The 27104-nt window shown below is 36.3% G+C and overlaps 7 protein-coding genes across 12 annotated transcripts; 5 read left to right on the top strand and 2 right to left on the bottom strand.

The window, feature by feature from the left end:
• Window positions 1-245: 245 nt before the first annotated feature.
• On the top strand, window positions 246-1719 carry LOC108845728 (uncharacterized). 5 transcript variants are annotated; one of them, XM_057005453.1, is made up of 3 exons: window positions 246-450; window positions 533-606; window positions 1482-1719. In XM_057005453.1, the coding sequence occupies exons 1-2, from the start codon at window positions 361-363 to the stop codon at window positions 596-598; spliced, it is 156 nt and encodes a 51-aa protein (XP_056861433.1). In that variant the 5' UTR covers window positions 246-360; the 3' UTR covers window positions 599-606; window positions 1482-1719. The 5 variants fall into 5 exon arrangements, with proteins under 5 accessions (XP_056861433.1, XP_018474398.1, XP_018474396.1 ...); XM_018618896.2 differs by having other exon boundaries at window positions 533-610; XM_018618894.2 differs by lacking the exon at window positions 1482-1719 and adding an exon at window positions 1242-1429 and having other exon boundaries at window positions 248-450; window positions 533-610.
• A 736-nt stretch (window positions 1720-2455) lies between these two features.
• LOC108843883 (protein ENHANCED DISEASE RESISTANCE 2-like) lies at window positions 2456-3667 on the top strand. Its single transcript, XM_018617028.2, has one exon. The coding sequence runs from the start codon at window positions 2547-2549 to the stop codon at window positions 3444-3446; it is 900 nt and encodes a 299-aa protein (XP_018472530.2). The 5' UTR covers window positions 2456-2546; the 3' UTR covers window positions 3447-3667.
• A 450-nt stretch (window positions 3668-4117) lies between these two features.
• LOC108845797 (uncharacterized) lies at window positions 4118-5694 on the top strand. Its single transcript, XM_018618970.2, has 6 exons — window positions 4118-4358; window positions 4436-4492; window positions 4671-4824; window positions 5086-5183; window positions 5260-5325; window positions 5431-5694. Exons 1-6 carry the CDS (start codon window positions 4230-4232, stop codon window positions 5467-5469), a joined length of 543 nt encoding a protein of 180 aa, XP_018474472.1. The 5' UTR covers window positions 4118-4229; the 3' UTR covers window positions 5470-5694.
• A 243-nt stretch (window positions 5695-5937) lies between these two features.
• On the bottom strand, window positions 5938-8971 carry LOC108845788 (transmembrane 9 superfamily member 8). Its single transcript, XM_018618961.2, has 7 exons — window positions 8783-8971; window positions 8290-8454; window positions 8104-8213; window positions 7889-7997; window positions 7704-7816; window positions 7472-7622; window positions 5938-7364 (listed from the first exon to the last, which is right to left on the bottom strand). Exons 1-7 carry the CDS (start codon window positions 8906-8908, stop codon window positions 6207-6209), a joined length of 1932 nt encoding a protein of 643 aa, XP_018474463.1. The 5' UTR covers window positions 8909-8971; the 3' UTR covers window positions 5938-6206.
• Window positions 8972-14063: 5092 nt separating this feature from the next.
• LOC108845789 (transmembrane 9 superfamily member 8) lies at window positions 14064-17063 on the top strand. Its single transcript, XM_018618962.2, has 7 exons — window positions 14064-14262; window positions 14582-14746; window positions 14838-14947; window positions 15054-15165; window positions 15242-15354; window positions 15437-15587; window positions 15697-17063. The coding sequence occupies exons 1-7, from the start codon at window positions 14155-14157 to the stop codon at window positions 16852-16854; spliced, it is 1917 nt and encodes a 638-aa protein (XP_018474464.1). The 5' UTR covers window positions 14064-14154; the 3' UTR covers window positions 16855-17063.
• Window positions 17064-17624: 561 nt separating this feature from the next.
• On the top strand, window positions 17625-19981 carry LOC108845791 (uncharacterized). The gene is made up of 10 exons (XM_018618964.2): window positions 17625-17765; window positions 17858-17932; window positions 18017-18533; window positions 18610-18686; window positions 18773-18941; window positions 19036-19124; window positions 19234-19398; window positions 19489-19566; window positions 19670-19773; window positions 19867-19981. Exons 3-10 carry the CDS (start codon window positions 18032-18034, stop codon window positions 19970-19972), a joined length of 1290 nt encoding a protein of 429 aa, XP_018474466.1. The 5' UTR covers window positions 17625-17765; window positions 17858-17932; window positions 18017-18031; the 3' UTR covers window positions 19973-19981.
• A 3853-nt stretch (window positions 19982-23834) lies between these two features.
• LOC108845796 (sister chromatid cohesion protein PDS5 homolog D) lies at window positions 23835-25652 on the bottom strand. 2 transcript variants are annotated; one of them, XM_057005451.1, is made up of 7 exons: window positions 25397-25652; window positions 25264-25325; window positions 25115-25166; window positions 24825-24920; window positions 24697-24737; window positions 24158-24534; window positions 23835-24127 (listed from the first exon to the last, which is right to left on the bottom strand). In XM_057005451.1, exons 1-7 carry the CDS (start codon window positions 25463-25465, stop codon window positions 24054-24056), a joined length of 771 nt encoding a protein of 256 aa, XP_056861431.1. In that variant the 5' UTR covers window positions 25466-25652; the 3' UTR covers window positions 23835-24053. The 2 variants fall into 2 exon arrangements, with proteins under 2 accessions (XP_056861431.1, XP_018474471.2); XM_018618969.2 differs by having other exon boundaries at window positions 23835-24534; window positions 25397-25650.
• Window positions 25653-27104: the final 1452 nt, after the last annotated feature.

The raw sequence follows: 27104 nt of genomic DNA, 5'->3' as shown, positions 1-27104 counted from the left end.
CGGCCTGAGTCAGTCTCATCTGCTGAACAATGGTTTGGAATGATTTTATGCTAATTATAGGAAGTCTCAAAGTAGAAAGATTGCGCATGTACAGATGGCTCTCGTAATATCACGTGGGCTACGGCCCATATGTGTTTCTTGGATTATAATTGAAATTGGGCCCATAATAGGCCCATGATTTCTCATGTTAAGCTGAGTAAGGATGAATCTACTCCTACTGCCAAACAGCAGCTTAAAACTTCTCAAATGGGAGAAGAGTGAGATTTGGGATCACAGTAAAATCAGTCGACAGTAGCTGCTTGCTTCTCTCATCCGAATCCGTTTAGAGATCGAAAGGAGGTTTTGATTATTCGTCTTTTGATGGCGAAGGAGCAACACTTGCGGCCTTGGTTTCTGGATCTCGTACCGGCTTTGGTTATCTTGCTCGCCGCAGCTCATGTCATCGCCTTGGTACTCTTCCCTTGATCTTATTATTATCTCTGTTATCTGCTCTATTCTCTCTAATCGTTGATCCTATTGTGTGTGTTCGTAGGGTTACTGGATTTACAGATTGGCAACTGATCGTCGCGCTCAGAGTCAGAGAGGCAAATTTCACTGAGGAAAAGAGTAGGTTCGTAAGCTGCATAGTTTTGCTTCCGATCTGGTGTTTTGTGATCGTTTGATTTTGTAGCTTATGATTGTCGTTAGGTGGATCATATCTTGTTAACTAGTTCGTTCATCACCTATGTTTGTAGCTTCGACTTTTTATTCAATTTGCTTTTTTTGGATTGTTCTAAATAGATTTTGTAACACTTCTCAACGTTCTTTTCATTACCCTGTTATACTTTGGTGTATATAACCAGTAAAATTTGAAACGATGGTTTAATTTGACTTCTGCTTGAGCTCCACGCTCGGGTTGTTTTGTTATTGGGAGAGGAGATGATGCGCTCTTGAGTATCATTAGACTATTGCAAGTCATGTGATAAGTCTTTGTAATATAAGATTACGGTCTGTGTGTTAACGTATTGGTAAAGGATTGAACAGAATGGAGGTAGTCTTTAGTTTTAGATTGTTTGGGGGAGCCTTAAAAAAATGCTCTTGAATGAGGTTCTGGTTTGTTCTTTTTTGGATTTTCTTAGTCTGTTCATCTATTCTCACTTAAAAATAAAGCAGATATAAGTTTGGTAATTTGCATCATGCCTATCTTGATCTATTACTATCCTCAGAAACAGAGCATTGAATAGGTGGTTTTCATATGGCAGGTATCCTTCATCAGTGTTTCACAAATTGTCTGAGGGTATGCCCAAATATAGATGTTTCATCAAGAGAGAGTTGTTGTCTCTCTGTATAGTTGCTGACATTTTAAGTTCTCTTACTGCAAGATGTAATCAAGAGTGGAACCCTGTCTTGGATTACCTTTTTATTTAGTGCAACTGATATTGAGTATTCATTTCATCATTTAAATAATCAAAGATCAATGCTGAAAGTTCTTTCCATGGCAGGTTTAGGAGAGCCATTTAGAACTCCACACGAAAGCCAAGCCTTTCCTTTGTGTAGTTTTTCTCATTTCATGTTTCTCTTTACAAATTTTATTCATTTTGCCTTTTCTCCTATCTATTGCCTTTTGTAGAATGTAGTTTTTTCACTTTGAAAGCTTGAATTTACTTGCATAGATTCATGATTCCTCCGTTGACTAGTTGTATTCATAGTTTTTTTTTTTAAAAGCTTGAAGTCAAAATATTTAACAATCTTTTTTCCATATAGTTCCTGCTGCGTCCACTGTATGTGTTAATGGTCGGTGGAGATATACCGATTTGTTCTCGTATCCAACTTTAAGTTTTCCACTTGCTTGTTATAGTTGCTAGTTGCTACCAGACCAATACTTATCCATTTAACGCTTTCTTTACGCGGAACGTTGTTGGTACCTTCGGAGGCAACTTTTGTGACGAAAAGCAACCAAAAGTAGAGAGCAGCAAAGAGTATATAATAATACAAAATATTTAATCGATTTACTTTACCAGCTAGAAATGCCATTTTCACCAACTAATTAAGCTTTTATTCTCTTTTAGTGTATGTTTATTAGATCTATAAATAAACAAGTTAATCATAATTAGTCGACAAAAAGTTGCTCGTCCCTGCTGCCAAGTGCAATAATTATACGATTAGTTGGTTTAACATGTGCTCGCACAATCAATTCCAGTTGCATGCTTATTATTTACCAATCAAAAACATGAAACTGATTCAATAAAATAAAAAAAAAACATATTCAGACGAAGAAACTAATCTTTAATTACGTTTGTTTTTCAAGTTATCAGGAATTAAAAATGATACTAGCATTTTTTTTGAGAAAAATACTAGTATTATTATATAGGCTGTATATATCATATGATTATTAACAGCACATAAAATACAGATAAGCCAAGGATAGTATTGGAATTTTCTTATAAAACGCCAAAGCCATTTACTCTCCTCCTTTCTCTTGTCACACCGCACGTCTCCCTTTGCAGAGAGAGAGAGAGAGAGAGAGAGAGAAATAGAAGTGCCAACGACCACAGATACAAAACACCATGAGCCCTTCTAAGCAGCGACATCGCAGCTCAACCGGCGATACCAAGTCAAAACCGATAAGATCCGCCTCTTCCTCCGCCACACCGGAATGGATCGCAGAATCAATCAACGGCGGCTCCCTCCGCCGCGTAGATCCCGAAACAGGCACCGACGGCTGGGCTTCTCCTCCGGGAGACGTCTTCTCTCTCCGCTCCGACTCCTACTTGACCAAAAAGCAAAAATCCCCCGCCGGAGGCTACCTCCTCTCCCCCGCGGGGATGGACTGGCTCAGATCGACTTCCAAGCTCGAGAACGTACTCGCGCGTCCCGACAACCGCGTGGCCCACGCGCTAAGAAAGGCTCAATCCCGAGGCCAATCCCTCAAGTCCTTCATCTTCGCCGTGAACCTCCAGATCCCGGGGAAAGACCACCACAGCGCCGTCTTCTACTTCGCCTCCGAGGACCCGATCCCCTCCGGCTCCCTCCTCCACCGGTTCATAAACGGAGACGACTCGTTCCGGAACCAGAGGTTCAAGATCGTGAACAGGATCGTGAAAGGGCCGTGGGTGGTTAAAGCGGCGGTTGGGAACTACGGCGCGTGCCTCCTCGGGAAGGCGCTGACGTGTAATTACCACAGAGGGGATAACTACTTCGAGATCGACGTTGATATATGCAGCTCGGCGATCGCGACGGCGATCCTGAGGCTCGCGCTTGGGTACGTGACGAGCGTGACGATCGACATGGGGTTCCTGGCGGAGGCGCAGACTGAGGAGGAGCTGCCGGAGAGATTGATCGGAGCTGTGAGGGTTTGTCAGATGGAAATGTCGTCGGCGTTTGTTGTCGACGCGCCGCCGCCGTCTCAGCAGCCGTGTAGAACGCTGAGTTCGGCGAAGGTTAACCACGACGAGGACGAGGATTGAGATTTTTTCAAAAATTTGAGCACGTGACGATTCACCAGTGCCGGGTCAATGCGTTGCTGTAATCTAATATCAAAGGAGATGAAACAGTTTTCATCACTCTCGGTCTGATCTGTGTTTACATCAGATATTTTGAAGGATTTTGTAAATAATTTTTTTATGTCGCTGAGAAAATTTTATGATACATTAATGGAAATAAATTGAAAATTCGAGGGTTTCTCCAATGTTAATTTTGTTCTCGATAAACCTAGAATATTAGCGGGAATAAATAATAGTCCACTTTCGTCGGAAGAAAAAGCGTGTGATGATCTTTTTTAGTCGTGGGCGGGGAAGATTCGTCGTATGTGAAAAGCGAAAGTGTCGAAAACTTGGAGATCTTTTCACTTCGAAATCCAAAAAAAGGAAAAAATGTAAATAAGATGCTATCATGTAAATAAGTATCGAAAACTTGGAGATCTTTTCACTTGGATGGTTTGTGGCTTATCATGCTAAGGGTGTTTTGGTCGGGGGCTTTGACGATTGAGGGGCTGAAAAATTGAATAGGTTTTTAAAAGGCCCATCGAATAAACTCCAGAGCATTGACTGAAAAGCTTAATAATGGAATAAACGAATCCAAGATCCGGATAATAGTCGAATCCGAGTCAAAAAAGCTCCGAACCCGATTTAAAGAAACGGGTTTGGACTGTGGGAGTAAAAAAGAAAAGGGAACTATTAGAAGGAAACATCTGATCCGATCTAGCTCTCTTCTTCTTCTTCTTCCCCGACAGATCGAAGAAGTAACGTTAGATGGACAAAGGCAAAGCAGTGATGGGTGCTGGTCGGAGATGGGCCGTCGATTTCTCCGACCAATCCACTGTTCCATCTTCCCGCGACATCCTCGATCCCCCTGGGTTCTCTCGTGCTTCTCCCGAACAGGTTTCTTCTTCGTTTCGCTATTTTAATTTGAATTAGATTGGGTTCGATTTTGGGAATTAACTTTGGTATTGCAACAGGATGACTCAGCAACGAGCCGCCAAAAGAAAGACGCCGAAGCTAATTGGAAACTTCAGGTACTGTTACTGTTGTCAAAATCCGAAAGTCGTATCGTAAATCGTACGGAATCGATCGTTGTCACTGCTGTGTAGACTGTTAGAGTATATTAAAAGCCATTGACTTCCACAGATTTGAATTGTTGTAGACCGATATGGGGTTTCATGTTTTTTTTTTAATTGTTTGATGAATGAGCAGAAAGCATGGGAGGTAGCGCAATCACCATTTAAGAATCTGATGATGATGGGTTTCATGATGTGGATGGCTGGCAACACTGTTCACCTCTTTAGCATTGGTATTACTTTCTCTGCTCTTTGGCAGCCTCTCAGCGCCCTCCAGAGCGTTGGAAAGAGTAAGCTAAACCCCTCATCCCTCTCTTTACCTTAAATATGCAATGCTCACCATTAGTTAGCCTTGTCATCCCCGCAACAACTGATGCGTATCTCTACTAGAAAAAATATAAGAGCTAAATGATATGTTTGAACTTGCACTAGTATATACACACAATAGGGTATTTTTACTACTTAACATATCTCGCACAGTTTGATCATTTGAGTTATGGTTTGGTGAATCTCGCATCCTTACATTATTTACACTTTTTTTTTGTGTTCAGTTTTTGAGCCATTCAAGGATAATAAGGTGGAACTACTTATGCCCAAACTAGTGTTTCTTGCCCTTAACCTTGGAGGCTTAGCTTTGGGTATCTGGAAGGTGATCATTGTTTGCTTCTTTTCCCTTAAAAAAAGTTATTAAACTCTGTTTTCTCATACAAGCACCCTTTTCTCAGCTCAATACTTTGGGGCTTCTTCCAACACATGCATCAGATTGGGTTTCATCTCTACCACCCCCTCAGGTTGGTGATTTCTGCCATCAGATTGGGTTTCATATCCATGTGTTTTAGAGTCATCTTCTCTAAGCTGGACGTATCATGTTCCCCTCTATTTCTTTTATTTTTCAGGAAGTTGAACACTCTGGCGGAGGATTTTCTTTCCACTGATGAGATAACTACAAAAGATACTCGAGTGATTTGTTCAATCCTGACATGAGGGGACCTTGTCATCTTGTGATCTTCTTGTAGCATTTTCAAAACTCAGAAACCATAGTTTTTTCACTTTCTAGTATGATGTTCATTGCTCATCATAACTATGGATTGTATTATTTGGCACTTGAGCTACCTGCTTCCCAGCTTTTCTAGACACGAATAGATAAAGTTCCAGACAAATTGGCTTTTAATCTGAAACAACCAATCAAAGAAAACATGAGCCTGTCGTATCTTATAGCCAACCTTTAAGATATCCAAGCTATGTTATAACCACATCAACATTCAACACCATTTATACACCAGAAAGCGTGAAGAACAAACCCTCCATTCCATTTAGCAGCAAAAAAGCTGCCCTGAAGGCCAGAACTAACATAGAAGAGTGTCTCTGATTCTTCCCGTTTACAAAGCTTTTAAATGTTCGAGTTTGATCATCATCAAACATTTTAAATTTGATTTGCTTTCATTTTTATAAAAAGGAAAACATATATTATATAACATACTCCACATGCAATGATTATCAAAATGTGAGTTATTAGACAGATCAAACAAAATACACTATTGTAAGGTTCACATATAGTAAACCCCTCTTGTTCTGCAACAAAATATATCTATAATGCAACAAAACCATTTTTAAACATGATTAAACAATAATCACCTTTCTTCTTTGTTCCTTAACCTGTCTTCACACTCCTCTAATCGATCTTAACCGAGGAATAGATGAGCCTTGTGAACCAGAGACAAGCATAGAACCCTATTGTTCCTGTCAGCACAAAAAATGCGCAAGATGCGATGAGCATGTACCCAAAGTAAAGCATCGCCGACACCAGTTTTGTGATCTGAAGCTTTGTGAAGAAGTAGAACGTAGCGTAGAGGAATAGATACAGAGCTGATGAGCCTGATGTTAGGTACGATCTCCACCACCACAGGTAGTCCTCGCTGCACAGCTGGAAGTAACAGAGTACTACTGTTATCTCAGCGCAAGTAACGATGAGGATTACAAAGACTAGGAAGAGGAAACCAAAGATGTAGTAGAACTGGTTGAGCCAGATGGATGTGAGGATAAAGAAGAGCTCGATGAAGACTGCACCAAACGGTAGGATTCCTCCAATGAGGATTGAGAAAACCGGGTTCATGTACCAAGCTTGCTCTGGGATTTGTCTTGGGATTTTGTTGGTTTTCACTGGGTCATCAACCGCTGGTTTTTTGAAACCGAGGTAAGCTCCAACAAAGACGAGAGGAACCGAGATGCCAAACCAAAGGAAGATCAAGGCGAACATTGTTCCAAAGGGGACAGCACCAGATGACTTTTGTCCCCAGATGAGAGCGTTTAGGACAAAGAAGATGGAGGAGACAACTGCAGGGAACAAGAAGGCAGTTCTGAAGGCGATTCTCTTCCACTCTGTTCCTTTGAACATTTTGTAGAGACGTGAAGAAGCGTAACCAGCAAAGAGTCCCATGAAGACCCAGAGCAGAAGCATGGCCGTCATCAGACCACCCCGGTTCGAAGGGGAGAGAAACCCAAGCATGGCGAAGATCATTGTGACAAAAACCATGCCTAAACATTGGACCCCTGTACCAACGTAGACGCAAAGCAGATCTGAATTGGTTGGAATCCTGAAAACATCACCATGGACAAGCTTCCATCCTGTCTCTTCTTGAGCTTCCTCTTGAGTCTCAAGCTCGTTGTATCGTGAAATGTCACGGTAAAGGGTCCTCAGCATTATCATCGCCACCATACCAGATAGGAACAGAACAATCATCAGAGAATTGACGATAGAGAACCAGTGAATTTGGTTATCATTCATCAGAAGATAAGCATCCCATCTAGAAGCCCACTTCACTTCACTTTCCTGAACAAAAGCAGCAGCAGCAGGAAATCAGAAAAATATTGAGAACAAGAACTATTTTATTTAAAACACAAATCACAGAGTATTTTTTAATATTAAAGAAAACTTGCCTGGAAATCAACATCATATGTGAAAATAATCTCCTTCTTTGATTCAACTTCTTGAGGGGTAGAAGAGCTAACGACCAGGTGTTTTGTGTGAGGATCACAGGTCGTCAGACGGGTCTTCTCACTCCACTTTCCATCGTATTCATGCTTAACACTACAAAACAAGGGAAAAGCAATCAGTACTGAAAAACAGGCGGGCACAAAAGAAAATTCAAATCATGGACAAGAAACGAACCTGTAAGGTTTGACTTCAAATCCCACAATCCTTGCAGAATCAGTTTGCACATCTCTGTGATATCGGACAGTAAATGCCAAGTGATTGTACATAAAGAACTTTTGCTCTTTGCTCTGTGTATACAAAAAAAGCAGTTTAGAAAATCAAGCCATTTGAAATGCTGTTGACAATCGAAACCTACTTACCCCCGCATACTGGCCTTTAAGACCAACATGATAGCCAAGCTGATAAACAACATCAGGAGAATTTAGACCCCTTTCGACTGGAACCACAAGAGGAAGATTGTCGAGGATCCTAGCACACAAAAGAACCACTTGTAAGAAAACTGACAGAAGGAAACCATGATCTACCTCCATATAAGCAAAGAATCCAACAAAAGTTTCTATTTTATTGGTCTTACATGTTGACACGGTATTCATCATCAATCTTTTCTTTGAACGCTTTGGCTGTCTTGGCATCAAGAGTGATGCGGCAGAGAACATTGCACATCTGCGCCTCCCGCATTTTAAACTGCAGTTGATCCAACCCCAAAAAGGTTAGAGATAAATCACAGACTGATCATTTAAAAGGCAATAGAGAGACAAACCGAGTAAGGGGCATTTTCAATGCGGTCACCACGAAGCACTTCTCCAAGATTCTCAGTACTATCAACAATCTTCTTAGGTTGACAAAAAGGAAGCGAGTAATACGAGTAAGGAAGCTGAGTCTTGATGGAGCTTAGTTTATTCACTTTAACCTTCAGCTCATCACCCTACAACCAAGAAAATATTCGATAAAAAGACCACACACTCGCCCACAGTGCCGACATTGTTCAGTATCGAGAGACTCGTGAATCAGAAACTAATCGAAATGAAAGCCTCAGCACAAACCAATAACCACATTTTCTCTGAGGAATTAAAAAAAAAAAATTTATAACTTAAACAAAAGTCGGTGCATCAGCACAGCTACTCTCGTTTACTATAGCTTTCTCGCGGATCTAATCCTAAAGGTAAACCAACATCATACCAATACCGAGAGCTCAGATCGAGGAGATTCAATTAAGATCTAGAAGCCTAGGAGCACAAATTCGAACGTTTTACCTTCTCGAAATCCTGAGGAGCGACGCCTGGGAGGTAGAAAGAGTGAGCTACATGAACGCAGAGCAGAAGGATCAAGACGATCGCGGATGTGGAGGTGTCCGATATTCTCCGGAGCTCCATACCCATGGCTGTTCCCACAAAGGTAAAAAAAAAATCACTAGTTTGAAGGTACGCTTACAGTCAGTTTATTTTCCTTATACGCTTGGTGACGAAGACCCGGTTCTAGTGTAATACAGTTCGGTTTAGCTCTATGGTTCGGTTCGTTATTGTTCGAGCCTTATTAACAATTCATCATTCACCACGTTACTACTCGTGAAGTCTTTCCTTATGGGCTTAAATAGATGATGCCTACATCCCACCGTCTAATAATCCATCCATCTAAACTATTAAAACAGAAGTACAATTTTGAAATACCTCTTAGTTTTTCTCAATAATTACAATGTCATGCCACTGACTTATTAAACTATAGTTTTCTAAAAAAAATCTCGGTTTCCAAATAATAATAAAAACAGTTTATATGTCGTTACAAAAAATTCACTGCTATATTAACTACTTTACATATCTACACCTAAAATCTAGCATATATCTTTAGTGTGATACGCTCTGTTTTTAACATTCCTTCTTCATAAATTTTTATAAATGTCTTTCCACTTACGAACTTCAAAAAAATATACCAAGGTATAAAATCCCTGCAATCAATGAAAAATCTAATTATTAAATACGAAAATGATTAGCTCACTAAAAAGAAATCGCCATTGTACTGATGTATATACATCTCTTACCTTTTATTTTCTTTGCATCCAAAACAAGCTATACAAAAATGGCGACGTTTTACTTTTTTATTTTTCTGTTTCTGTTGACCTTGAGAATGGTTATTATGATGAGGCAAGTTTATGTGTTATCAATAACTAGCGTTTTAATTGTTACTGTTTGATATTAACTATTTTAATTCTTATACAGATAAAAATGCAAAATTGTTGCATTAGCTTATCCAAAATTTAGTTGGAAATTATTTTGTTTTGCGATTTCAATTAGTCCAGACAGTGTAGCAAACGGAGCTGACACTTTCATTGTTCTGCAGTCTGGACTGACGATAATAATCACAATTATAATCTCAAACCAAACCGAGTTTCCAGATTGAAACCGATTCATCCATTCATTTTGGTGGAGAGGTTTGTGATTATTACTTGATAAGTGATTTTCTTTTGACCATTTTTTATATTGACTAAGTGTTTATGATATTAACTCTTAAAATTTCTCTGAAGTTTAAAAAAAAAAAACATTCTCAGAAGCTTTTTCAACCCTTTTTTCCAAGTGCATGGAAGTTGTGCACGAAGACAATAAAGTTGTAAAATACTAAGGTTGATCAGTTCCCGTGTGTTTGTTTCATCATCTGTTAGAATTGTTGGTGTTTTTCTTTAAGGTGTTTATTTTTATATTTTGGTTACATCAGTTGTTGTTTTGGTTTTGGTTTTTATCTATTCAGACTTTTCCTGTTTTTTTCTCAAGCTATCAAGTGTACTTAAAACTCAACTACCATATAACTTAACCACTAATCTTTCGCCATTCAAATAAAAAACTATCTATAACATGATTATTATGCTAATCTTTTGATTTAATTATGAATCAAGATTTACATCATACAACTGTTTTTGAGTAAATAATACTATGATTTGGTACGGATATCACCATTTACTATTTAGTATCAAGATTTCCAATCAACCTGAATGCAAGTAAAACAACATTTCCTATATACAAGTTTACTTAACTAAAGTAAAATTTAATCTTTCTGACTAGGGCTGGGCAAAAAAATCGAAATATACTCAAAACACCAAAAATACATAAAATATGTATTGATTTTCTATCCAAATATTCAAATCAAACTAATGTATATGTTAAATTTTGGTACTTTGACACATGTTTTTAAAATTTATATGTAATATATTATTTTATTTATAAATTTTGAGAAGTTTAAAGTATATAATGAATTTTAAAAATTTGAAAATAATTTAAACGGGTTATCCGAACCCGCAAGGATCCGTACCGAACCTGAACCGAAATTTAGAAATATCCGAATGGGGCTGAAATCTTTGACCCCAAAAATCCGAAATCGGAATAGACCCGAATCAAAACCCGAACGGGTACCCGAACGTCCACCCCTATTCCTGACATATATATGCAGATTAATTCATTTATTCAAAATTTGCTATACATAAGCGTCCTGATAAATAAGTAAATTGATAATTAATTAAGTTTTGATTATTATTATGTTTAAAATGTCAATCTAGCAAGAAATCACATATATTCTTAATGTTTTTATATGCACTAAAACTAAAAATAATTAAATATATATATATATATATATAATATATATATAATATATAATATATAATATATATATATATATATTTTTGGATACATTTTGATATCCAAAATACTTCGGTTCAAATTTATTACTCTTTTGGTTCGGTTGTCTAAATATCAAAATTTTGAATAATTTGGATATTTAATCAATTTTGGTTCGGGTTTGGTATTACTCTTTCGGATCGTGATCGGTTCGGTTCTTCAAATTTAAATATTTTTATTCAGCTTTGATATTGACATAAAAAATAAATAGCAATATACTTTTGAAATATACACCCGCACGGACGTGCGGGTCAAAATCTAGTCTATTTTATTAAAACAGAAGTACACATATGAAAATACCCTTAAACTTACAAAATTTTTACAATTCAATGCCACTGAAAAAATTCACTAAATTAAACAAACCTATTATTTAGTTATGTTTGTCTTTTTCGTGTATTTATTAGTTTCCTAAATAAATTACAATTACAAAAGATTACGTTACCAAACTGATTCACGTACAATATGGAATAAATTGCTTATAATCTGAATCCCATCCTTAGCTTATTTGACCTGTACGAACATCTAGTTAAATAAACTCTATAAGTAATTAAGCTCATAGAAAAATAAAAAGCAACAGCATTCTTCATACTACTCGAACAATTTACTTTCAAACTTTATTTTCTTCAATTCTTATAATATTTGTAACCACCTTATTATATTTCACTCGACTATTATATACAATTCTTAACTTCTTTGGCCGACTTCCAAATGTCCAAATAATTAACAATATCTATCTTATTAAAACAGAAACATTATGTTGGACCTAACATTTATTTTGTAAGTTTTTAAATTAAATACACATTTATACTTTATAGTTAAACCTACATTAAATCATTAATGTTCTTTTCTTTATACTACTATCCATGTTTCCAAACAATATACTTATTTCTTACTACTATCAATGTTTCCAAACAATATATTTTATACTATTATCAATGTTTCCAAACAATACAATAATTAATCTTAATATTTTATATCTACCATTTTCTCTTTAAAATTTTGTAGAAACAAATTTCATAAATTGCAAAATAATGAACTTTAAAATTTGGATTATAAGATTACAAATTATGAAACTATTACAATTTAAATCAAATTAGATTATATATTGGTCATCCATCAGTTCAATCGGTTAGTCTCGAATTTTAGTGATTTTTGTTAATATGAATATTTTAAAAACCTAAATTGAATTGTCAGATCTCCGGATTAACCGGTATAATCACAATCGGGTTGAATTTAGAAACACTGATTTAAATGCAAAAATATTTTAAATACACTCTTTAAAAGTTACCAAAATATTTGTTAAATTCTTAGTAAAAATTTTCATCGTAAAATATTCCGCGCTTCCAAAGCGCGGGTCATAATCTAGTCATCTATTATACTAAAACAGAAGTCATGATTTCTAATTCATGTGTGATTTTCTTAAAAATAGACTATCTACTAGACTTGGTCACACTATATTTTTAATCATTATTAATCTTTGAACTACTTTAATCATAATATCTTTTGAATCTTTTCATTTAAATTTTAAATATATATATTTTAAATTTCGAAAAATCTTTTAAAAAGATCTTAATTTTCAAAATTATATGTAAATATTTTAACAAATTCCGTAATTAGTTTTGAAATATTATTATACATTAATATATTCAGCTATTTTTATAAAATGAAAAATAAAATATTATATCTTATTTTTATCTGTTATATAATCACAATCAATTATGTTAATTTTTTTTTATCATATTGAACTTAATATGATAAAATTATATTAAATTGATAAAATTTTAAATTTTATTTTCATAAATAGAATTATTTATGTTAAAAATATAATATGACAGAGCGGCTTAACATTAGCAGACTATATACTACATGTATAAAATTAACATATCTTTCACTTTTGTAGATATAATAATATATATTGTGTAAAATGAATAAACATAGAAAATACTGCTAAAAATCCAGCTTTAAAAGACGGGTAAAAATTTAACATCAATTAAATAAAAAATAATTATCAAATATGTTTTTCATGCACATATTAATATGTTTAATAACTAAATGCAAATACAATAAGATAAATATATAATAAGAAGCAACAAATACGTACAACGGTTTAAACAATTGATTATTTATAACGTGCAAACTATATATTATTGTATTTGAAATAGCTTTATAAATATTTAAATATATGATTAAAATTTAAAATGTATACTACTAATGATCTAAATAAATATATATACATATAAAAATGAAAATAAAACCTGCACGGTTGTGCGGGTCGAGATCTAGTGATTAGTTAATTAATCAATATCATTGCTAATGAATCAATACTTTACTTCCTTCATAAGATGTTTTAGGGAATATTTTATATTATAAAAATATTTTAAATTTGATTAAAACTGTATAACAAATGGTAGTTTATAAAATACAATCTCTAAAGGTTTATGATCAATGTATGTAGGAAGTCTTCGTTATTAATATCTATTGTTTCATTGGTGAACTTGAACAAGACTAAGCTTATTTGCTTCCTTTATTGTGCTACTCTTCAAGATAATAAACCCAAAACTACTATTTTCTTCTTAAATGATTTATGAACTTCTTAAAAGGTAAGCACTTGTGCAGAAAACATAACAAAAGCAGTAAATAGTAAATACATGTTAGTACAACGTTTGATTCATTACCGATGCTATTGATTAATGAACTAATCCTGGTTTATAATATGGTGGGCATCATCGAGTTAAAAGCCCATTAGTGGATAGCTATGTAAAGACTTTAGGAGTAGCGACGTGGCGAATAATGAATGGTTGATAAGGATCGACCAACTAAAGAGCCAAACCGGAGAGATAACCGGGCTGTACTACATTTACAACTACAAGCGGGTCTTCGTCTCCACTCTCCCCAATCGTATAAGAGAAAAAAAACAAACTGTAGCGTAGCTTCAGATCTGAACATTCGTATTTCCTTTCACGGCCATGGCTATGGAAGCTTCTGGATCCGCTATCGTCTTAATTCTTCTGCTCTGCGTTCATGTAGCTCACTCTTTCTATCTCCCAGGTGTAGCTCCTCAGGATTTCGAGAAGGTAAACATTCGAATCTGTCCTCCTAGGATTCTAGATCTGAATTGGATCTCCTCGATCTGAGCTATAGGTCTTGGTATGATGTTGGTTTAGCTTTAGGATTAATCAGTAGTTGATCCGTGAGATAGCTACAGAAAATGAGACTCGGTGTGATTGGTTTGTGTTGAGGCTTTAATTTCACTTCATTTCCGATTCGAGAATCTCTCGATCCGTTGCTGTATCACATTTGTTGAGATTTTGATTCTTAGTTTAAGGTACAAGCGCAATGTTGTCGTGCATGCTTTATTAAGAATCTCACTCGATGTATACTTGCATGTAACAGGGTGATGAGCTGAAGGTTAAAGTGAATAAACTAAGCTCCATCAAGACTCAGCTTCCTTACTCGTACTACTCGCTTCCTTTTTGTCAACCTAAGAAGATTGTTGATAGTACTGAGAATCTTGGTGAAGTGCTTCGTGGTGACCGCATTGAAAATGCCCCTTATTCGGTTTGTCTCTCTCTATTGTATTTTGGGTTCTTATATATATAATCAGTATGTACTTTTATCTCTAACCTATGTGGAGTTGAATCAACTGCAGTTTAAGATGCGGGAGGCACAGATGTGCAATGTTCTCTGCCGGGTCACTCTTGATGACAAGACAGCCAAAGCCTTCAAAGAAAAGATTGATGATGAGTACCGTGTCAACATGTAAGACCCAAATATAGAAACTTTTTGTTGGATTCTTTGCTTATATGGAGAACATGCTTCCCTTCTGTCAGTTTTCTTACAAGCGTTTTTCTTTTGTGTGTGCTAGGATCCTCGACAATCTTCCTCTTGTGGTTCCAATCGAAAGAGGGGATCCGGGTTCTCCCGCTGTTGTTTATCAGCTTGGCTATCATGTTGGTCTTAAAGGCCAGTATGAAGGGGTAAGTAGGTTTCGATTGTCGACAGCATTTCAAATGAAATATCTCGATTTTCTAAACTGTCTTTTTGTATAAACAGAGCAAAGAGCAAAAGTTCTTCATGCACAATCACTTGGCGTTTACTGTCCGATATCACAGAGATGTACAAACTGATTCTGCAAGGATTGTGGGATTTGAAGTCAAACCTTACAGGTTCGTTTCTTTTTTCCTGATTTGAATTGTCTCTTGTGCCTCCCTGTTCTTTTGTACTGATTGCTTTCCCCTTGATTTGTAGTGTTAAGCATGAGTACGATGGAAAGTGGAGTGAGAAGACCCGTTTGACGACCTGTGATCCTCACACAAAACGCTTAGTCGTTAGCTCCTCTACCCCTCAAGAAGTTGAACCAAAGAAGGAGATTATCTTCACGTATGATGTTGATTTCCAGGCAAGTTGTTTTTAGTATATGAAAAATACTCTGCAATGTGTTCCTTGAACAAAGGCCGTGGTTCTCGTTCTCAATAATTATCTGATTTCCTGCTGCTGCTTCTGTTCAGGAAAGTGAAGTGAAGTGGGCATCTAGATGGGATGCTTATCTTCTGATGAATGATAACCAAATTCATTGGTTCTCTATCGTCAATTCTCTGATGATTGTTCTGTTCCTATCTGGTATGGTGGCGATGATAATGCTGAGGACCCTTTACCGTGACATTTCACGATACAACGAGCTTGAGACTCAAGAAGAAGCTCAAGAAGAGACAGGATGGAAGCTTGTCCATGGTGATGTGTTCAGGATTCCAACCAATTCAGATCTGCTCTGCGTCTACGTTGGTACAGGGGTCCAATGTTTAGGCATGGTTTTTGTCACAATGATCTTCGCCATGCTCGGGTTCCTCTCCCCTTCGAACCGGGGTGGTCTGATGACTGCCATGCTTCTTCTCTGGGTCTTCATGGGACTCTTTGCTGGTTACGCTTCTTCACGTCTCTACAAAATGTTCAAAGGAACAGAGTGGAAGAGAATCGCCTTCAGAACAGCCTTCTTGTTCCCTGCAGTTGTCTCCTCCATCTTCTTTGTCCTAAACGCTCTCATCTGGGGACAAAAGTCATCTGGTGCTGTCCCCTTTGGAACAATGTTCGCCTTGATCTTCCTCTGGTTTGGCATCTCGGTTCCTCTTGTCTTTGTTGGGGCTTACCTCGGTTTCAAGAAACCAGCGGTTGATGACCCAGTGAAAACCAACAAAATCCCAAGGCAAATCCCAGAGCAAGCGTGGTACATGAACCCGGTTTTCTCAATCCTCATTGGAGGAATCCTACCGTTTGGTGCAGTCTTCATCGAGCTCTTCTTCATCCTCACATCCATCTGGCTCAACCAGTTCTACTACATCTTCGGTTTCCTCTTCCTCGTCTTTGTAATCCTCATTGTCACTTGCGCCGAGATAACCGTAGTACTCTGCTACTTCCAGCTCTGCAGTGAAGACTACCTGTGGTGGTGGAGATCGTACCTAACATCAGGCTCATCAGCTCTGTATCTATTCCTCTACGCGACGTTCTACTTCTTCACAAAGCTTCAGATCACAAAACTGGTGTCGGCGATGCTTTACTTTGGGTACATGCTCATCGCGTCTTACGCATTTTTTGTGCTGACAGGAACGATTGGGTTCTATGCTTGCCTCTGGTTCACAAGACTCATCTATTCTTCGGTTAAGATCGATTAGAGGAGTATGAACATGATGATGGTGGTTGTGTGATCAAGGAACAAAGAGGGAAAGGTGATTATAGTTTATCTTCGTTTTTTTTTTTTCTTCAAAATGATTTTGTTGCATTTTAGATCTATTTTGATGCAGAACAAGAGGGTTTTAATGTATGTGAACGTCATAGTAGTGTATTTTGTTTTATTTGTCTAATAACACAATTTTTTATAATCTTTGCATTTGAGTATGTGTTATATTATAATATATGTTTTCTTATAAAGAATAAAGGTATTAGGAAAAAAAATGGAAGCAAATCAAATATAAAATGTTTGATGATGATCAGGCTAATAGTTGCAGTGGTTTGAGGAAGATGAATAACACTGGTTTACCTTCCCCCTAAAAGAGATTTAACAAAACCTGCTTCGTATGATTGAACTTGGATGAAGCTGAAAACGCCATTGGAGCTGTGCTTGGAGTGAAAATGGTGTTCCTAAACCACATGCGCCACCATGCCATTGTACTTCTTGCTCCATTTAACTGTATTATTTCTTTCTTTCTTCCTTCAAAAAATACATTATCATCATGTAGAATCTGCTACCAACATCATCAGCGAGAAATCATATAGAATGAATAAAGTCTTCTGCGGACTCTTTGATTGATCATCATAAATAATCTATTTAACATCACACGTGAAATTTAAAGCCCAATCCATTCCCAACTAAAAGCCCACTAAAGAGAAAACCCATTTTGACCTCGCAAGGGTTATTAATGGTCAGGCCTCAACTGTACCAGACATTGACGGACAGAAAAAAAGTTCCTCGAAGATCTTTCTTTACCTCCGCGTACGATAGACCTTGCTCCTCTCTCTCTCTCTCATCGCGACCTTCGCCTCTCTTTCCCGTAATCGCCGTCTTCAACGAGATCTATCTTCCACGGTACCCTTATTCAACCTCGATCCGTGGATTTTCCTTCTTCTGAGCTATTTATCTTTTGTGTGGAATTGATGCGACTTTAATCTGTTTTCTAGGTTCATAAGATGCTTGACTCCATCAGGGTTTCGCTTTAGGGTTTCCAATATAACGATTCAAAGCTCCATTTTCAGGTAGTGTTTCACAGCTTAATAATCCCTTCTCCTGCATACTCGTTGCTGCTTTATCTGTTAATCTTCGATTTTATTTATTTTTAGGGTTTTATTATTCAAATGGAAACCTCAAGCACCAACAACGACACCACCTTCAGAGGCTCTCCTCGGAGAAACTCCTCAATCCTCTCAGCTTCTAACCTCATCCAAGCCCCCATATCAACCTTACTAGAGTACTCAGGTCTATTTCGACCGAGGCCAACGAGTCCCAGCCACGAGGCCGCCGAAACAACATCCCTCGTCAATAGCAGCAGCGATGATTCTCCAACGATGATCTCCAGCGGAGGAGGAGAGGTCGCCATTAGGATCATCGGCAACGAGGAGCAGGACGCTGCTGCTGCTGAAAGTGATATCACCGGCACTGCGGCTCAGAGCGAAGCTCTGGGTGGTGGTTCTGCTTCGAGTCCCACTGGAGAAGGAGGTGAATCTGTTACCGGAGGAGATGCTGCGGCCAGCTCGCCTTACCAGAGATATGATATTCAGCAGGCTGCGCGCTGGATCGAGCAGATTCTTCCCTTTTCTTTGCTTCTCTTGGTCGTCTTTATCCGCCAGCATCTCCAGGGTACCACCACTCTCCTCTCTCTCTCTTTATTCTTATAATGTTTTCGTGTACTTAGTTATTTTTGCCTATTGTTTAGGTTTCTTTGTTGCAATTTGGATTGCTGCTGTCATGTTCAAGTCGAATGATATTTTGAAGAAGCAAACTGCATTAAAGGTTTTGCATTTATTTCTTTCTTTTTTTCTCAGTTTAAATAAACGGGCTAGTTTTTTTTTAAGTCTCACTGATATTTGTGTTGGCAGGGTGAGAGGCAGATCTCGGCTTTAATCGGGATCTCTGTAGCGTTTGCTGCCCATGTGGTTGGTGTTTATTGGTGGTTCCGTAAGGATGACCTCTTGTATCCCTTGATCATGTTCCCTCCCAAGTCCATTCCTCCTTTCTGGCATGCCATTTTCATCATCGTCGTCAATGGTATGTGTGTGTACATTTTTCATCGTTTTGTATCTATGTTTTATATAATTTTAATGCTTACACGACTTGAAATTTTGCGTATTTTTTGCCTCAGATACACTAGCACGGCAGGCCTCGATGATATTAAAGTGTTTTCTCTTGATTTACTACAAGAACAGTAGGGGTCGGAACTATCGTAAACAGGTCAGGGTTCTCTTCTTATGTCTGTCCTTTTTGAGCTTTTATTCACTTTAAGCTGACTGTGTGATTTGGTAAGCGATCATTAATTTGGTAATTAAACTTCTGTCTGCAGGGTCAATTGCTAACTTTGGTTGAATATATGATGCTTCTGTATCGCTCTTTGCTGCCTACCCCTGTATGGTACCGTTTCTTCTTGAACAAGGATTACGGAAGCCTCTTCTCTTCTCTCATGACAGGACTGTATCTCACTTTCAAGCTCACTTCTGTAGTTGAGAAGGTAAGTGTTTCTCCACTATTTCATCACCCTGTTTTTTTTTTTCTGGAGGTAGTAGCTGATGAGGGGAAGTTGGCAATACATTTTTTTTAGGTTCAATCCTTCTTTACGGCGTTGAAATCTTTGTCTCGCAAAGAAGTGCATTATGGATCGTACGCAACTACAGAGCAGGTCAGTGTTTTAGAAAGATTCAAATTTATAGATAAATGCCTCTTTAAGATTCAAGCCTTTTAACAAGCAAGAGAAATGGCTTGCTTTTTTGATATGTGCACAGGTGAATGCTGCGGGCGACCTGTGTGCCATCTGCCAGGAGAAGATGCACACCCCAGTTCTTCTTCGCTGCAAGCACATGTTCTGCGAAGATTGCGTTTCAGAATGGTGAGTTTGTTTTGGTGCTTATAGCAGTTTGGTTCTTTTTGTGTTAATAATATCTGGACGGTTGAATGAATGTTGATTAATGACTTGGTGCAGGTTTGAGAGAGAGAGGACATGTCCTCTGTGCAGGGCCTTGGTGAAACCAGCAGATCTGAAATCATTTGGTGATGGATCCACCAGCCTTTTCTTCCAGATATTCTGATTAAACATGCATACAAAAGTACAAATAGGTGATCACAACTCCCAAGCCCCTTGATAGAGAGTATTGCTCGTTTAAGTTGTGCACGAAAGACACCACTGATGATGATGCCTTGAAGATGTGTATACAATGTCATTTGTTAATATGAAATTGCCTTTTATATTTCTTAGTCCAGAAAAAGAAAAAGAATTCAGTAACCAGAAATCGTATTTATTCAATATGAAAAAGTTCTTACTACAATTTTCCACATTTTCAATTTTTACAATGGGAAGGAGATTTAACTTCACCCGACTTACAAGACCAAATCACGAGCTACTAATCCATGCGCTATAATTTGTTCCGTGCTACATCTAAAGAGCTGGTGTCTAAGTCAATTTCATATACCTTTAGATCATAGCAAGGGTGAACCAGTAGAGTTCGAAGACAGCATTAATACAGCCTTGATGTCCCTCGGACACACGACAAATATCTTATAACACCCAAAAAAACAGGACAAACATAGTCAAAACTTCCGTAAATCTGCAGAATATACATTCAAATAAGATAAGCTAGTGGCATAATACAATGATACGTAAATGAAAAACAGCTACCTCAAGTTCCTGTTCTTTGAGAAAGTCTACCAAAGACGAGTAAATGCATTTTTTGACCAAAAAAAGAAAAAAAAAACCTTTGCTTTTCTTTGGTCTTTCTTTGCAATCTCTTCTCTGACACATGTTTCCGTACTTGTTCTACATTATTTCTAGGGGATGATCCCGTGCTTGCTTGTATTGGGTATGTACTTAGAAGACATCTGAGCCGTTCGTTTCAAAGATATAATTAAAGAGCTGTTTTGTCCAAATATCAAGTAATTATGTCATGGCAAAAGATAATTAGCGTTGATTATTGAAAATACAATAAGCTTAAGCTTCCATTTCTAGTATACGGCATTATTATCTGCATGCATGTGTTTTATATCATTTGTTCTAATCACATTCAACTCATTATTTTTCTTCTTCGTAGTTTGGTTACATCAGCAAAACAAGTTCATTTAGATTATAGTCTCTTTTTACTTCTTCACGAAAGTCCATCCATGCCTGCACAGGAATGAAGCATAGTCTGTTTGATTCGGTTCGTTAACATGTAACAAAGCGAGTCGTTTCACGTTTGCCATTCATCTTAAGTTAGTAACCGAATATGATTTTCCCTTGATAAAATTCAAGAAACGATATTTGAGTATTTAATGAACAAAAGAAGTTAGAACAAATAATTCCTATTGATCCAAGAATCAAATACTCAAAATATTTGCTAAGTTACGGTAATAAAAAGACTAGTTATTGACACCGAACGTAAGGATTTTGCAACAAGGTGACTCAGAAAGCAGTTACACATTCGTTATAAAATAACATCCCAACAGAGAAGCTAATTGACGAGATAAAGAAAATGCATGGAACAAAATGAAGGAGCTTATTATATATGGCTGTGTATGCAAAGTTATGTTGTGTATCACAATGTTCACACATGTCAATAAAACCTCCTTCAAGTCATATTCCAAAACCCACAATGTTATGTGAATCTCACTATTTACACTATACATCCACTCATTCGACTTATCTAATATTTTCATATAACAACCCAGTCAAACCTCAACTAACAGTACATTAGTTAAATGTCCCGACTAAATTTCCTTTCCTAGATAATCATTTTCTTCACCACAGCAATCGCAGATAGGCTCTCACTCAGACGTATAAACAACCACATAAGTTTCAACTGCTTCTACTAACTGTGGCTGAGAGTACACTCCACACAGCTTAATAAAAGACCTTAGATCAAAAATATTCACCTAACAAGCACAGAAACTACAACTCCTCTGATTCTGAGCTCATTGATCAACTCGAAGCTTTGGTTAATTGTCGGTAAACCCCAAACTTAGTAATTCCATAGATTCAAGTGTAATCTACATAAATTTGAACCTTTATAGTTGGGTGCCACTCAGTGTAACCATGAGCTAGAGTCTGCATAAAAAAATATTTATTCGAGTGACAATATATACTTAGAATACAAACAACATATTCCAACGAGTATATATTAGAAGCATAATGGGTCAACGAAACCTAAACCAAGTAGAAAAAGACATTTAATTGTATATGAGAAATCCAACAAAGGTCATGTCATATGTGTAAATATATCATAAAACTAAAATTTATGATTCATCATGACTAATGTACAAAGTTCTGAAGATACTTCAAATGCCAATCAATTGAAGTTAATACAATAAAGAATAATAGATGTAATATGTAATATGTAATGCATAATATGAGACATATATGAACACATAATCACTAAGATTCAGTGAAGATGACCATGAAGGAGAAGTTGTGACATAAAGAGAGTGAGCACGCAAAAGCAACCATATACAACAAACTTAATTTTATACAATTCCCCCTTTGTGTGCTCACTCTCTTCTGTCAACTTCTTTTTCCCCATCAACATTTAACATAGTAATATATTGAAGAGAAACAACTTATGTGTACATATAGCTAGGTCAATCTTGTCCAGAAACGGATGGTAAGAGAAAGTTAAAACACAAAAAAGTGAGAAGTCGCAAGTACAGAAAGAAGGTACTTGAGATCAGATTTGGGAAATAATAACAACTAACAAGACCTCGATCTGTGGATACATAAAAGGAAAGTAAAAAATCTAAGTACGGACACTAATTAGGGTTTCTCTAATTCACAGCTCTATATTAAAAAAAAAAGAACTGAAGCTAGAAACAAAGGTGATGGAGATGCGTTCAGAAATGAAACTGGCATCGAGAAAGAAAGGTTAATCTTATATAAATATTCACTCTCTTCTTCATGCAAAAGTATGCATCTGTGTGTGCTGGTTCTTTCTCTCTATCGAGAGATTTGAGAAAATTTAAAACCCTAAAATGAATAAGATCTGAAAACGTTTTCAAGAAATTTAGATTAAATGGAAGCAGAAGAGAAAATGAAAAACAGAGAGGAAGAGATTAAAAAGTACGGATGAGGAAAACGCTTGGTTATGGTTTGTCGGAGAGAGAAACGTGTCGCTATCGAAAGGCCAAGTCTTTTGTCTTTGGTCGTTGATTTGACTTGAGGTGCGCTACGAGCCGTTGGATGTATCTTTATTTTATCAGTTCCGTCTCTTTGCCGTCTCATCTGTTTAATGTCCTTTGTAATGACACTAGTGACTGACACACGCGTGTCTCAACATCTTTTGTCCTTCTCTTCATTACTGGATTAATGCTGACTTAATTTTATATTTACTCTTTTCGTGTCACGGTTTGTAGGAGACTTTGCGAGTTAAAAGCTATTTAGTTTTTCGATAACCAATGAGTAGAATAGTTAAAATGATAATGAGGTATAAATATGATTAGTGTTGGTTGACAAAAAATAATGATTAGTGTTGTACCTTTAAATGGTTTAGTGAGGCCGCAGTATTTTGGTGTTTACTTATTCACCTACACGATTCTGTTTATTTTCTTCTAAAAGATGAAGTCGTACAGCTCCTCCTTACGAAATAAAAAATGTAAATACTTGAATTCACATTCATACATATATATATAGTATTTGTATTTATTCTTTTTTGGTCCAAGTATTTGTATTTATTCAAAATATGTTTATAAAACATGAGATGAGAAAACTGAATAGCGGATAAACTAATCAGCAACAACTAAATTTTAACACTGTTTACCCTTCTGGCTCACTTGAATTCACAATGAATCTAGGCTCGATTTAGCACTAAATCTCTTGCTTATATCAGCACACGAAGATAATACTCTTTTTGCCATCTTAATATTTTAAGCATTTCTCTAAACAAAAATATGTGGAGCGTTTAAATCTGCTTTGCAAGTGAACACAATTCATATCAGAAAGGAGGTGTGATTAAATGGTAAACACTGATTCACAAATCACAGTTCAACAGATTAGCTTTATCTCAACCCCTATGGCTGCACATTTTTCGAATCAACATAACCTAAAAATCCCTACAAGTCCTATACTTTAACCAAGTAAGACTCAGCTGTATAAATTAAAAACTCTTCTAAAATACTTGCACATTGAGATAGACTGCGAAACTCTCTTGTCTAAGCCTGTTCCCCCTCTTCCTCTTCTTCCTTGGGTTCTTCACCTTCTTCCCCTTCTTCCTTGGGTTCTTCACCTTCTTCCCCTTCTTCCTTGGGTTCTTCACCCTCTTTGGTTTCTTCTTTGGGTTCACCCTCCTTGGTTTCTTCTTTGGGGGCTTCCTTCTCCTGCTTCTTCTTCTTCTTGCCCTTCAACTTATCCACCAAAATCTGCAGCGGCTTGGATTCATCGTCAGATGCTTGCTCATCCTCACCCACATCTTCGTCATCAGTCCTCTTCCTCTTGCTGCTCTTCTTAGAGGAAGGCATTGGTCTTGTCACTTTTTCAGAGACAGCCTCTGATGAAGACGAAGAAGCCCTTTTCTTCTTCCCATTGGTTGCTTCGGAAATCTTATTGCACGACCTCAGACGCGAGGCCGCTGCTACAATCTTCCCACCAATGTCACCCATCACACCATTTGTCCTAGCAGACTTCCTGTTAGGCCTGCAAAAGAGTTTGGCCAAAGATATGTAACAAAAGACCACTGGGAAAAAAAACAACTTGAACACTAGCTGTATCAAGACAGTACACTCAACACAACACAACACACAGGATCTTCTGAATCAAGAACTAATCAAGAATAAAGAAGAGTCTCTCTCTACTTACGGTTCTGGGATAACATCAGCGATCTCATCGTCAGATTTGTCCTGCAAGGAGATGTAAAACAGAAAAAAACATTAAAACATATTCCTCAACAGCAAAATCAACAATACAATGATAAAACAACTCTCTACCTCATCAGCAGCATTATCATCATCATCATCTCCAATTAACTCCCACCTCTCCTTGTCCATATCCAAGATCTCTTTCTCACCATCATCATAAAAAACCTATTTATCACAGGCATGATTGTAAAGGCAACAAACATTAATTGACAACAATCTTTAAAGAAACTGAAAAATTGAATGCACCCAAAAATTGTATAATCAAGGATCCTGAAATTGACCTAACTCAATCTTCATTTAATGAAAGATGTAATTGAATCTACAATCCAAGCCAGATCTATCAACAGAAATTGAATTACCCGATGTTTCTTAGTGCGAGAGTTAAAGGAATCAACCACTCCATTGTAGAACCTACACAAACCAAAGAGAGAGAGATCTGTAAGATTCATCATCACAAAGTACTTGAAGTTACCTAACTTTTTTTGAAAGTTAGATCGAGTTAACTCACTTTCGATCTATCGGCCACCAAACTCTAACCTTTGAACCCACCAAGTCTTCACCATTGCTAACCTGAATTACAACAAATCAGTTACTCGAATCGAAGTTGAATTGTTTGATTTGATTGAAAAAAAAATAAAAACCTTATCTTTCCCAGAGACACTCGAAGGTTTAGTCTTGGCTGATGATGAGAGCTTCTTAGCACCAGCCATTTTTTTTCTGACAATTGAGAGGAGGGAATCTAGGTCGGAGAGAGAGAGAGGGGGGAGAGTTCGTTCTCTTACAGCGCAGTAAGAGGATATGATTGGGTGAATTGTAAGAATGGGACTGAAGAAGGAATCAATTTAAATTGAGATTTTTTAGGGTTCGAAAGGGTGTGACATCCATCCCCCCCCTGATAAAAATTTGTTGAAACGAACCCAATACAGACTGGCACGTGAGTTTTTTACTACATTGGAGTCATCGGTCACGTGAATGGCTGACCACATGTTTTAGTCTAATCCTTTCCACTAATTGTCTCTATGTCTTTTTTTTTTAAATAAGTGTTTAGCCTACGCTTGACAAATATTATTAACGCGTTATTAATAACAAAGAGTTTTTACAGGCCAGCCGAGAAAAAATACTGTTAAATATTTATTTTGGATTAAATATTGTAGATAAGAAAATATAAATGTTGCAAAAGTACAATAATAAATGTAACTTGATTTTTTCAAAGCCGATGAAACTATAAATAAAAGATGTAACTACCAATAGGATAAATAAACGATTTAATCGTCATATTAAAATATTAAACAAGAAAATAAATACTTGAATTTCCAAGTCTATTTTGCTATTAAAAATTTGAGAATAATTTAGAAACAAAATATTTACAATTTTTTATCGAATAGACAACATGGCACTGTTAGAAAATTAAATATCTGATCAGATTTATTATGAACACTTGATTTTAACAGAATATATATTTTTAAAGAAATATCTAATTTATCGGAACAAATATAAAATAAATTTAACGATTAATTTGGTCAAATAAATTAATTATAACATCCATCTCCTGATATTTAGACCTAGTAAAAAATTGTTATAATTCATAATTACATATTATTGGATAGAACAGTTAAAATTTTATAAATAAATAATAGTGAAATTATGATAATTTATTAATTTGTACGATTATAAATATCTTTTAAATTTCATATACAAAATATTTTCAATTTTAAATAATATTTTCAATTTATAATATTACATACTGATTAAATTTTATAGTTTTTGAATTTTTCTCTTATCACTAGCTTATTTAATATTTTCAATTAACAAACTCGTATATCCTAAAATATAAATGCATTCAGTTATAAATTTAATAAACTAACAATAAAATATAAAATAAAAAGCTAGAACTTTTATTTGGGAAGAAAAATAAAAATACAAATTTTTTGTTTAGGTTTAAAGCTTTATTTATAAAAATAATTTTTAGAAGGAGATTACATATATGTTTAAGAGTTTTCAAAAGTTTATTATATTTTAAATCATGTTATATTTATATTGATTTGCTTAAGAATTTTAATTCACCATGTTTATTAATTCATAAAGCATAAAAATATAGTAAATATATAAGTTTTTATATACTAGTTTATATATGAAAATTAATTATTTTTTGTGATAATATGAAAATTAATTCATTATTAGATAGCCGCATGTTATGCGTCGGGGTAAGTGGGAAGCACGATGATGCCTTGACTCCGGGGTAATGATGAGAATCAATGATCCGTAATCCGTCTTCCCAATAATTTTCATTTTGCTGTACAATTTTTATGGTCATCCTTTGAGTTGGAGAATCGTTTTGCAGATTTGTTT

Source organism: Raphanus sativus, chromosome 3 (genome assembly GCF_000801105.2).
Source record: "Raphanus sativus cultivar WK10039 chromosome 3, ASM80110v3, whole genome shotgun sequence".
NCBI lineage: Eukaryota > Viridiplantae > Streptophyta > Magnoliopsida > Brassicales > Brassicaceae > Raphanus > Raphanus sativus.
The sequence above is the reverse complement of the archived record's forward strand: the minus strand, read 5'-3'. Positions and strand labels throughout refer to the sequence as shown.